The 12,299-nt window shown below is 43.0% G+C and overlaps 1 protein-coding gene across 8 annotated transcripts in view; it reads left to right on the top strand.

Moving 5' to 3' along the window:
- CACNA1D (calcium voltage-gated channel subunit alpha1 D) overlaps nucleotides 1-12,299 on the top strand; it is a 413,019-nt gene that overhangs the window by 370,757 nt on the left and 29,963 nt on the right. For 7 of the 8 annotated variants that reach the window (XM_077128982.1, XM_077128983.1, XM_077128981.1 and 4 more), the window contains 8 exons: nucleotides 1,018-1,146; nucleotides 3,391-3,456; nucleotides 5,281-5,372; nucleotides 6,303-6,462; nucleotides 7,024-7,151; nucleotides 7,295-7,391; nucleotides 9,843-9,945; nucleotides 11,295-11,396. In XM_077128982.1, the coding sequence (XP_076985097.1) occupies nucleotides 1,018-1,146; nucleotides 3,391-3,456; nucleotides 5,281-5,372; nucleotides 6,303-6,462; nucleotides 7,024-7,151; nucleotides 7,295-7,391; nucleotides 9,843-9,945; nucleotides 11,295-11,396 (877 nt within the window). The remainder of the gene's footprint in view (nucleotides 1-1,017; nucleotides 1,147-3,390; nucleotides 3,457-5,280; nucleotides 5,373-6,302; nucleotides 6,463-7,023; nucleotides 7,152-7,294; nucleotides 7,392-9,842; nucleotides 9,946-11,294; nucleotides 11,397-12,299) is intronic. The other variant, XM_077128984.1, reaches the window with a different exon arrangement.

The following is a 12,299-nucleotide window of genomic DNA, read 5'->3' as shown; positions in this document are numbered from 1 at the left end:
CCCTCCTGCTAGGACAGACTCAGTTCATCCAACTCCACAGTAGAATAGCCAGAGACAGCATCATTGAATGTGTGCTGACCAGGCATTTGGTCTCATGGGAAGAAAGTCTTGTTGGCCAAAGGTTCTGTTCACCCTGTTTGCTAGAGACATTCTGTTCCTCAGAATCAAGAGTAACCTGCCACACACACAGCCAGTCATTTCCGAAGACCCAAAGCCCTGACTAGGGGAGGAGAACCAGTATTCCCCACAGGAAGCAGAATCACACTCTGCATTTAAATTTTAGGGACAACAGAGTTCTTCAGCATTATCTCCTACTAGATGCCTGTCATCCTTGAAACATCATACCCTTGTATGCAAATTAGAAAGTAGCGTGTCTGTGCCCATGTCAGTGGTTGCCTACTCTTGAGTCCAGTTCTAAGCAATGCCACTGGCATTTTACCAGGGAGAGAGCAGATGTGTTGTCCTAAGATAGCAACTGTTTTTAAAAAGGGGGAATGTCCTCTTTAAACTACTGCTTCTTTCCCAGTTCATTAATATACTTTTCAATCTTTGATTTCTTAAAGCCAACTGAAAGTGAAAATGTCCCTGTCCCAACTGCTGCACCTGGGGTAAGATCAGTGACTAGTCCCCAGGGGCTGGGCCTTTTCCTTGAATTTATTATTTGACCATGTCAAGTTTTCCACTGGTTTTTCTGTATTCTCCATGATTGTCCTTCCAGAACAGTGTCTGCAGTGGTTTGCGTTCATCATCAGTGTCCAGTACTCTTGACCAACCCAGCGTTCTCCTCTTAACACAGTAGAACACGTGGACATGCATGTGCTGTGTGGACACAGTTTTCAAGCCCTGTGTTGTTAGCATGTAACTTTTCCTTTCATATCATGCTTTTCAAGGTGAAAAGGCCCTAGAAACATATCTTCAATTCTTACTTCTATCACCTTTGCATCTGTTGCTGTTTTTCTGAAAGTGTTGCATGTTCTGCTTTCCATTGGGTTTGACCTCTCCATGATAACCCTTCAGAACTCGGAAGAGAGCAATAGAATCTCCATCACCTTTTTCCGTCTTTTCCGAGTGATGCGATTGGTGAAGCTTCTCAGCAGGGGTGAAGGCATCCGAACGTTACTGTGGACATTTATTAAGTCCTTTCAGGTAAGAGCCATTCCAAGGGCCTCTGTCTTTGAAGATCAGATGTAAGTCATTGACTGTCCCCTGTCCTGAATGTCCCAGACTCCCTGCTGCACAGGCATTGTATGGACCTAGTCAGTAGAGAATGGAATGCTGAAGAGACCCAGCCCAACGTTACTTGCGTATATCAAATAGTATTACTTGCCTAAAAGAAATAGAACAAAAAGCAGTCAGGACACATAACTGAGCCGACTGCAGCATTTTCTAAAGATGCTGACCTACACCCCTCCTTCGGGTGCCCAGTGGTGAAGGATGATGTCTGAGAAAGTGAGGGATAGCAGCCTCTCTGGAAGCCAACTCTCTTTAAGATACTTCTCCTTAGAAGGTTGCAGCAGTCTTGTTTGTTGGCTAGATATGAATCAGAGACTACTTCCCCTGGGTTAGCACACTATCATCAGTGTCTGGGTTGTCCACTGCCTGAAAGGATCATGGCATTCGTAGCATTTGGGTATAACCAGGCCTCAGTCATCACCTTTGATTCTCCTGACTGGTGCAGCCTGGTACTAGGCTATTTCTAGTACAATATTCTCCTGTACCTTTCAGTACCCTACCCCTAGTCTTCTGGATTGAATTCATAGTGGGTAGTACACATTCTTGTTAAATGGTGCACCCCTGTAGGAAATTTGTGTATATTCACAAACATTAGGAAGTAAATCATGAATCTTCATTTCTTTGTTTTATTATTTTTAATTCATAAGTAATAAGTGATCATTTATTGTTACAAAGTTATCCAAAGATAAGTGTTCAAATTGGCCCTTCACCTACCCCTGAAGTAACCTGTGTCAATATCCAAGTATGTATTTTCCACAATGGATAGGATTTTAACAGGTAGAGAGGAGAGGGGATGGGTGTAAAGGGTAAAGATAAAAATTCAAAGAAGGAAAATTACCAGCACTAATGGAGGAGAATGAGATTGTAGGAGGAATTGAGAATAGGCTCTGAGGAAGGAGGATGGAGCAGTGGTTGGCAGAGTAGAACAAGGTCCTCACTGGTGAGTTTGGGTCAGCTGTAAGGAATGAAATCACAATTGGTAATATTAAAATACACACGTATGTAAGCGAACTGCTGTAAAATGGAGTGAATTCATTCTAATAACTATAATGCCATTTGTTTAAAGAAATTATAAAACTTTTTTTTTAGATTTGATCCCAGTAGGGAAGATGTACTCATACTACAGAATAGCAGTTCATAAAAACTGAGGAACTGTGGCAACAAAGACCTTAAACATTTGGTAATCTAGGAATAGAATACATATGGATATAGCAAGGAAAGACTAAAACTAATGCTGTGAAACTGCAGTAACCAGTACAGCTTTCACGGCATAAATTGGGATGTGACATAATTTTCACAGGTTTGTCAGCCACTGAGTTTCAGATAACATTTCACAGACAGAAGAGGAAGTGGATGCTTTAAGTGTGAGTACTAGGAATTAAGTGCAATGCTCTGGGCATCCCCTGGAGGTGTGCACCATGCATATGAATGTCTTCAGTCATGTGTGATGAGGTAGAAAAGAAGTTGAGGAGCATAGGATTGAAGGAGCAGCGTCTGATCAGGCACATATGCCTGTGTTGGTGTTACCGAGGAGAGCCCAGGCCAGGAGACCACCCACATACCTCATTTTCTTCGTTGGCCCAGCCCCCCAACTTTATGGTTCTTTGAGAAAGTGTGCCTTTTAAGAGAAGTGTCTTGAATTCTACAGCAACAGCCAGAAAGTGGTTCCTCCCCTCTTACCCAGTATTTCCCATTCCCAAGAACTTTACCCCAATGAAATACTTGAGCAGAAGCAAGGTGATTTTACATAAAGATGTTCCTTTCCAACATTTCTACCATAGCCCTCCACAAATAAAAGTGGAAGTTATCTAAATATCCAGAATTTTTGGAAGGACTATGATAATTTACCAGAGGAATCTGATGATAACTTTGAAAATCATTAGGTTATGCTGAGAAAAGCTTAGGACACCATGTTAGTGACTGTGGTAAGTGCATCCTGACTGCAGCTGTGAATGGCATACTCAGGAATGAAAACACTTGTGCTGTGGGGGTAAGATATGGGATTTTGAAAGTTCTTCCTGACTGCTTGTGTCCTTTCAGTATGAGACATGGAAAGGAAAAGAAACGTGTGGCCTCCGTGTGGGTCTTCTCAGTCTGCTCTTGAGGAATAATGGGGGCAGGAGGCCAGTGCTGAGCCAAATGCTTTCTCCCTTCTAGGCACTCCCATATGTCGCCCTTCTCATAGCCATGTTGTTTTTCATCTATGCAGTTATCGGCATGCAGGTAAGCTCCAGCCACCTCCACCCCTTTGCTGAGTAGCTCAAAATCTATGACAACATATACTTTAGCCACATGAAATGGACAATCAAGCTCATGATTTTTTAAACCAAATACCTTGGATACTGAAGATATTCTCACAGAGATGAGAATGATGTGGCTCCTTAGGAGAGTGCTCCAGAGGCAAGAGCTTATGCTCAGCTCAAAAGATCACTTTAATAAGATGAGCAGATGGGGAAAAGTTCATGGAAAAGTTGGAAGGTGCCAGGAAAAGCTGGTTTGGGTGTTACCACCCACCTTAACCTGAATGCTGGGAGAGTCAACTGGTTGAGAAAAGCCACAGCTGATTTGAGCCATGTTCACATAGAACAGTGGCAGATGGTGTGAGGCCCAACAGAACAGGAAACGGAGTTCTAGAAGAAGCTACCACTGTCCACCTGGGTGTTGTATATTCTACACTGATGTTAGTAAGAAGAAATTTAGTGATACCAAAACCTGTTTATATTTTGAAGAATTATGTTTTATCATAACCAAAGGAGAATCCTACTTAAACAAAGTATTTCCCGTTATCATGGCTGGGAATGAACTGGAACCATTATTTTGCCTCCCTATTTCTCATATTAAAGAGACATGAAACCAGACCTTTTCATGTTCCTGGTCTAGTGGTTGAGAGGTGGCGGGTCACTCCTGGGATTGGGAAAAGAACTGGGACTCATTAATAACTGAATCCAGGCCCTCAGGGCCCCAACATGAAGTGTGTGAATGAGGGTTGGCTCCATGAGTAGCAGCAGTTGGAGAGTAGCATGCACCTCTCAACTCCGTGAAATCTTTGCCAAATTCTTCACTTGTTCAAGATGCTTTCTTTCAGATAAGGGAGGGATGTGAGTGAAAATGAGGTGAAGTGATTCTAGAGGCAGAGAAATGGCTGCACTTATTTTTTATTCTGAAGGCATAGAAACCTTTGCAAGTCATGCGGGCATTCTTATCAAGAGTTCTAAAATAAGAGGCAACATACTTCAGCCCTTGTTATGTGTGTTCTGTTAAGGGCCATGTGTTACTTTATGCCCTGAAACACACTTTTTTGACATTGAATTCTTATATTAAAAAGAGGTGTCTGAGAGAGCTGCAAACTGCATTGCAAACCACAGATTCACTCAGGAGGCATTTGCCAGACATCAGGCTGGTCTAAAATGTCAATCTCATTCTACAAGTCCAATCAGTAAGATTGTTTACTAACTTCCCGTTGCCCTTAAAGTCAAACCTCATCTCCCTACTGTGGCTCTCAATCCCCAGCACACTGGGCCCAGCCCTTCTCTCCAGCTGGATTTTTCCTATCTTCCTTCCACCTGTATTCTTCTTATTTCTGAAATACCTATGCTGCCTGGCCTCTGCTCCTTGCTGATGGGTATCCCCTCTGCCTCAGACGCTCTTCATCACCTTTTCACCTGACTAACTTCTACTTATCCTTCAGTTCTTGGTATAAATGTCACTTCAGCCTGGGAGCTTTCAGGACCCAGTTCCCCACCCCATTGCCCCCAGTCTTGGAGAAATGAACCAATTATATGCTTCTCTGCACGGCTGGGCCATCCTAGCGCTCATCTTGCCAGGTTGACCCTACCCTGTTACCACTTTGTCTCTCCCTCAGGTTAGGGAACCCCTGGGAAGTACAGCTGTGCCTCTCTTGAGTACCACGTTCCCTGTGTGCCGCTCCACAGCACCCGGCACAGGGTCATGCCGCACTGATCCTTGATGAGTGAGATGCCAGACCCCATTGATGTGGGATTTTGTGTTTGACAAATCTGTTTTTTTCCTAATATTTTCTGTGCACAGATGTTTGGGAAAGTTGCCATGAGAGATAACAACCAGATTAACAGGAACAACAACTTCCAGACATTTCCTCAGGCGGTGCTGCTGCTGTTCAGGTGACAGTCAGTGCTCCTGGGCAGGGGGGTTCAGTCTCTCCAGCTCTGGGCTCTGGGGCAGCCTTACAACTGTCCAGGGTGACAGAGGCTGCCTGTTATTAAAGCAATGTGGCCTTTTCCTTTAGATCACGGTGGGTTTTTGGTTTTGTTTGTTTTTGTACTTTTAAACAGAGATCCCAGCATTTCAATCCCAGAGAATTTCACTTGATTGTTAAAACTTCTGCGGTCATTTATTTAGATTACAGCTGGTTTAAAGATCCATTTGGGAGCTAGCAGGTCTACTAAGGCCACTAGCAAAATCATAGAATTTATGTTTATCCGTGGGGACACACACTTACTCATAACCTGGAAAATTGAAATTTAGCAGGAACATTGAGGTCTTTTACAAAACCAATGGAGAACATCATAAAATGTGTAATTTCAGATTTTATGGGATTGTTTTTAACTCTAAGCTATTAATTCTGTAAACAAGATTCCTCCAAGTGAGAGAACTACCTAGAAAATTGTGGAAGTAGTTTTTGAACATGTCACAAACAAAGTTAGAAATCGTTTGCAACAAAATTGAACAGGGATCTAATCAGGTTGTCACGTTAGAACATTTAAAATAATGTTAATAATGGTCAAAGAAGAGGTTGTAAATTAAGTGTTTAAAAAAGACACAAAGGCAGGCATCCATTTATACAGAAAGAATTGGTATGTTGTTTCAGATTATTGTTATAAAGCATAAGGAATTGTAGTAGCATCTTCTGTTATTGAAATATGTTGCTTCTGAAAATAAGTAAGACTTTCAGATTTTCACTAAGTCAAACTGGCTTTTTCCCCAAGTTACCTAGGTTTTGCAATAAGACACCACCCTCCCCCAAAAGACGTCCAAGCCTCCAATCTTTCCCACCCACGTTGAAGTCCTTTCTTTCTTTTAATCTGAAAAAGGTGTGCAACTGGTGAGGCCTGGCAGGAGATCATGCTGGCCTGCCTCCCCGGGAAGCTCTGTGACCCAGAGTCGGATTACAATCCTGGGGAGGAGTACACGTGTGGGAGCAGCTTTGCCATCGTTTACTTCATCAGTTTTTATATGCTCTGTGCATTTCTGGTAAGTAATCAAAATCGTTTCTCCTCTCAATTTAGAGATGTGGGTGCAGCATTGTGGACTCAATGATGATGCCCTGACAAATTACCACGGGATTAGTTTATGCTGATGAGTACTCCAGATTCCCCTGTGTGGTCAGAGATTTCTGTTTAATCAGGCATCATCCCTATCTTTGATGTAAACAGGTTTTAGGGTTAAAAAGGTTTGGAGTAGTTACCACTCTAGCTTCTTAGGGCTGCTGGTTCCTTTTTTAAAATTTCAAAGCGGGCTTTTAAAAAGTATAAGTTATTTGGTGGCAATGAAGTTATAAACTGCAATGTGCTTCAAAAGGCCATCACTTTCTTCTCCCCCGGGATGATACCAGAGCTCAGTTGAGAAACTAGAAGCCTGCCTTTTTCTTAAATGTTCTCCAGAAGGAAAGTTTTTATGACCTCTCTTGGGGAAATGGGTTTAAATGTGTTGTGGCCCATATAATTGGGAAACATTTACTAGGGCCTAACCCAGTCCAGCCCACTGCAGCTGAAGCTCCCTCCTTCTCAGTTGTTGTTTTTTTTTTTTTTCCAGATCATCAATCTGTTTGTGGCTGTGATCATGGACAATTTTGATTATTTGACCCGGGACTGGTCTATTTTGGGGCCTCACCATTTAGATGAATTCAAAAGAATATGGTCAGAATATGACCCTGAGGCAAAGTAGGTTGAAAGGTGAAAGGAATTCCGACTGGCTTGGGCGGGCTGCTTTGGAATGTTGGCTGCGATTTTTGTGGAAGGTGGGATGGTCTGAAAGGCCAGGCCAGCAGTATTATCCTGGACCTCATGCTGGACTTTGCTTCCAGGGGACGGATAAAGCACCTTGATGTGGTCACTCTGCTCCGACGCATCCAGCCTCCCCTGGGGTTTGGGAAATTATGCCCACACCGAGTCGCATGTAAGGTAAGTGTCCCATTTGCCTATCACAGCCTCTCTCTGGGAGGCTCACTGCTTTATTCAACAAACATTTACTAAGTGGCTCTCTGCCAAGCCCTCTGCCAGGTGCTGGGGGTGCAGAGATGAACAATACGTGGCTCCTACCTTTGAGGACCTCTCAAATCCATAACTCTTATCCAAATCTTAACTCAAATCCATAACCCTGTCAGCCAACAATGATAATAGGAAAGGAGTTAATGTGTCTTTGGGTAGATGGTGGGAAAGATGACATTTGAATCAGGTCCAGAAAGGGAAGTAGGAGGAAAGGGCATTCCAGAAAGGGAGTCCAGGTGTGGAGGCAGGAGAATTGATGTCGCGTGGGCACATGGTGAGTTGTTTCATGTGGTAGAACACAAGAGAAAGTGGTGGAGGGCCATAGGCTCAAGCTGAGCCTAGTTGTGAGGAACCTTTTTATTCCATGCTGAGTCCATGGATGATGGAGGGACACCGGGGAAAGAACACAGACATAGTTCCCTTTTAGAAAGTTGACTCTGTTAACAAGGTAGAAGTAGAGTGAAGGCAGGATATCCAACCAGGAGGGCTCTTGTAGTTCTCTCAGTCTGAAATGACAAGAACCTGAATGGTGGCAGTGGAAGAGGGAGTAGAGGTAGAATATAAAGGGCTAGGTGACCTAGATGACAGGAGGGAAGAACGAGAGGAGACTATGTTTCCTAGCTTGGGTGATGGTATACATGATGAAGCTGTGGTTCACACAGCCTCTGCTACCAGAACTTTGGGGCATCCATAGGGCATGGGGGCCCCTTTTCTTTGTAAGTGCTCGGAACACTGAGAGCCTAACACCAGGCTCTCGCCTCTTGGGGATGGGTCCATTTCTCCTACCCCATCTCATTTTCTATAGTTTTCACACCTGGCCATGCTCTATAGGAACCGTCCTTAAGATTTGTTTTCTTTTCATAGAGCTCCTAGTGAAACACCTTGAAAAAGATTTCCCTTCTCAAAGGCTCAGTGTTAGCTCTGCCTATTGAAACTCCACCTTTTAGAATACCAGCCAGAATGCGTAGCAGCTGGTGCCCTCTTCCCTGGAACCCTCAGGGGTTTTACCACTCTAGGGTTGCTGAACCAGCTCTAGGTAGAACCTAAGGTAACAAACAGAGCAGACTCTAAAATGTATTTTGGTCTTTTAAGGAAATCTTCTGAAGCAAATTGATTGCACCCTGCCCTGAAAACCCAGAAGGCCCAGGGCAAGTCCCCAGGGTCCTCGCCTACATCTTTTTTTTTCTCATCAGGCTAGATGATGGATGTAGCTACTGAGAATAAACTACTGACATTGGCCCTTTTCATAAATTTCCTGGTATCATCACTCTTTTCTGTTTTACAATAAAAAGATGGGTTCCAATTCATTGATATCTTATTGTGTTTGGATTTTTTAATTCTTTTATGTAAAGGATCTAAATGTCCTCAAGAAAAGGAGTGGTCTATTTTGCTGACTCAGGAACTTGCCGGGAAAACTGAATAAATGCCCAGGGCTTTCTGGCTGCCTGTGCTTGTTCTGGATAAGGGATGCTCTGTAAGAGGACTAAGAATTTACGTGGATGTGCCATGAGAATGCAAAATCCCAGTCCATTAATAGAAGGATAAAAACAACAACAAAAAATCTTTCTCTTTGGACATCCTGTCAGACGACAATAAAAATAATAACAGTAACTATTTATTTAGCTTTTACCAGGTGCTGGGCACAGGGCTAAAATCTTAAAATTTTAAGATTTAAAATCTTAAAATCCATAATCTCCTTTAATCCCTGTGGGCAGGGCCAACTGCATTTACAGATGAGGTGACTGGGGCCCAGAGAGAATGAGTCACTCACTCACGTTCCCTCTGACTCTTGTTGCTGGTGTTAGAGGAAACAGGAGAGATGTAAGTGGGAAATGTGGATTCTACTATGAAACACTAAACTCTCAGAGAAAACTGGTAACTCATACAAAACAGTGCAGGATAGTCTTACTAGAAGAAAGGTTCCTGGAGGGACACTCCTGTATTAGAAGTAGTGATGGACACCACTGGGTAAGATCCCAAGTCCCAGGCCCTATGTCTGGCCTGTTGTATCTCATATACCCCTCACAACAGCCTTAAGGATGTGCCCAGAATGGAGGCCTGACTCCAAGTCTCAGAGAGCTGGTTAATAAAAAAGGGAGAAGACTGATTGTACAATGAGGTTTAACTGTTTAAAGAAAAACAAACAAAACATACTACCCAAATGCCAGCATTTATGTTTCATGACTAAAGCTTTGATCTTAATCATTTCAGAGCCCCCCAGATGGTAGGTGCTCCCCAAATAGCTATTGAAGTGAGGGTTGATTAGCAAAGAGATAAGGGATAAACAGAGAACAAACATTGAAAAGGGAGATGCTGTCATCAATTATTCACATTCTATTAAGAAGCTTTTCTTTTTGTTTACAGAGATTAGTTGCCATGAACATGCCTCTCAACAGTGATGGAACAGTCATGTTTAATGCAACCCTCTTTGCCTTGGTTCGAACTGCTCTTAAAATCAAAACTGAAGGTAAGTATTCCCTGGAAGGACAGGTGGTAGAAGAAGGAGGAGATGGTATCTCCCACTTTGCATTCTCCCATGTCAGCCTTTTCTTGCCAAAGAAGAGCCCTGGTGAAGGGGGCGGTGCGCGTAATGAGAATTATACTATCCCCTTCCTCCTTCGTTCCTTCCCTCCTTTTGTGCTTCATCTTTTCCCATAAAGTTTGGGGTGACTCATACCACTCTGTTATATAACCAGACAAATAGGTGGGGGGTCAGGGCAGAGATAGAACCATCACAAATGAGTTCACTCTGGCTGCTACTTAATAATTGTGTGACCTTCAGCAAGAAATTTTGCTGTTCTGAGCTGTAGTTCCTTATCTATGAAAAGGAAATAGGCCTACCTACAACAGGGCAAGTCCTGAGCATTAGGCGAAATGATGTCTGCAGAAGAACCTACACAGTGCCTAACACATAGGCGACACTTGTGTTAGACAGTATCTTCCTGGCTGAGAGATCAACCCAGAGTGGTCTTCATGGCCGCGTTCGACCCTGGCTAAAAACCTGGTAAAACAAGCACTGGAAATAGATGTTGGGTTGGGCTCATTGGTCACTTGAGTGGTGGAATGGAAAGTAGGTTGCTGCAGGTTGAGGATTGATTGGGAGGGGTAGAATTGGAGACCATGACAGGGGCTCACTCTGAAGCACTTGACGGAGGAGAAGGAAAAATTGGCAGCAAGGGGCATGTGGAGTGTCTGTGGACAACTGCTTTCTCACAGTATCAGAGCTCAGGGTGAATCTATCAGAAAGCCAGTCTTTTCAAAGCCTAACTAACATGACTACTCACACTGGACTCATCTGTAGCTGGTCCTGGGCCAGCAGGCATCAGTAAGGGAAACAGAGGTGGGGTAGTCTTAATATATAACATGTTAATTGAGAAAACAAAACATGTATGTGTGAGACACCAACCCATGCAAAGACCAGGTATGTACGTGTTGGAGGAATTCAAAGAAGTCTTAATCATCTGGAATTTAGCCTGGATCTTTAGTGATGGAGGCAGGATCTGGAAAAGCCAGAAAAGAAGGCATTTTACGTTGTGAGCCAGTGGGAAACAAGTAGGTCTTGGCTAAGGAAGAGTAAGACGGGATCAGGTTGCAGTAGGTCTTGAATTCTGGGGTGAAACAATCATTGTTTCCTCAGTGGAGTGACTATCCCACTGGGAGGTCTTGATAACTATTTGTGGAATGTAGGAAGTGTGTATGACCCTGACTGTGGAGAGCCAGGTTCAGGCTGGGGTGGGGGTAGCCATGGTGAGAACAGAGCGGAGGGGTGGGTATAAGAAACAAAGCTTGTTTTCCCCTTCTGCGTTTTGAATTCAGGAAACCTGGAACAAGCTAATGAAGAACTCCGAGCTGTGATAAAGAAAATCTGGAAGAAAACCAGCATGAAGCTACTTGACCAAGTTGTCCCTCCAGCTGGTGGTCAGTGCAATGTTTCCTAAGCAGTTCTCAGACAAGGCATTGGTTGTAAAGATAGTATTTCCGGAAAGTCCAGAGGGCTTTTATGAGATGCTTTCTGTATCATCCAGGGCATTAAGGCCAACAGCTGCTCTTGCCATTTGATGTAATTATTTGGGGTAATATGAAGACTGTTCTAGACAAAGGAGAGGCTTCATTTGGGAAGGAAACCAAGACCCAGGTAGCTTGAGCGGAGTTTTCATGTTGGTAGAAGAATTAATGTTTGAGAACAAGCTTACTACCTCAAAAGGAGAAGCCTGTATTCTTTTACATCCAAAATGGAATGTTTAAAAAATGAGCTTCTATTTATCCTTCAGCAATATTGTTGAGACTTCTCATGAAAATAGATCTTTCAAGAAATAGTATTTTAAAATGTTATTATCAAGTCTGGATTTGCCTCTATGTGTGTATACACACACACACACACACACACACGAAAAACATCTCTTTAATTAGAATTTAGAGTAGAGAATGAACTAACAGGCATGTTTATTTCTTTTTGTTATTTATCATAAAATAACTGACTAAACTTTTTTCAGATTTTATATATATATAAGATGTATATATATAAAATATGTAATGTTTTTCCCTTTTTGTTTAAATACACATGGACTTAGATGTTAAGGTGGTTGTTTTTCTACTGTTTCATTTTCAAGTTTTAAAGGTGCAGGATCGGTTCACCCCGCATTTTAGCCATCCCTAGCTCTGGGCACATTATTAGCATATGGTTTGTTTTGTAACCAGCAGAACTTTTATAGTGTCACTGCCCCTGCAGCTTTCGAGATTGAACGGCTCAGGTTTGGATGTCGACTCTGGAACCTCGGGCCAGGACGGTGGCCAAGGCCGTTCCCTCTGAGAAGGTGACAA

Source organism: Tamandua tetradactyla, chromosome 15, assembly GCF_023851605.1.
Source record: "Tamandua tetradactyla isolate mTamTet1 chromosome 15, mTamTet1.pri, whole genome shotgun sequence".
In the NCBI taxonomy this organism is placed as follows: domain Eukaryota; kingdom Metazoa; phylum Chordata; class Mammalia; order Pilosa; family Myrmecophagidae; genus Tamandua; species Tamandua tetradactyla.
Note: the sequence above shows the minus strand (reverse complement) of the source record. Positions and strands in the feature narration are given on the sequence as shown.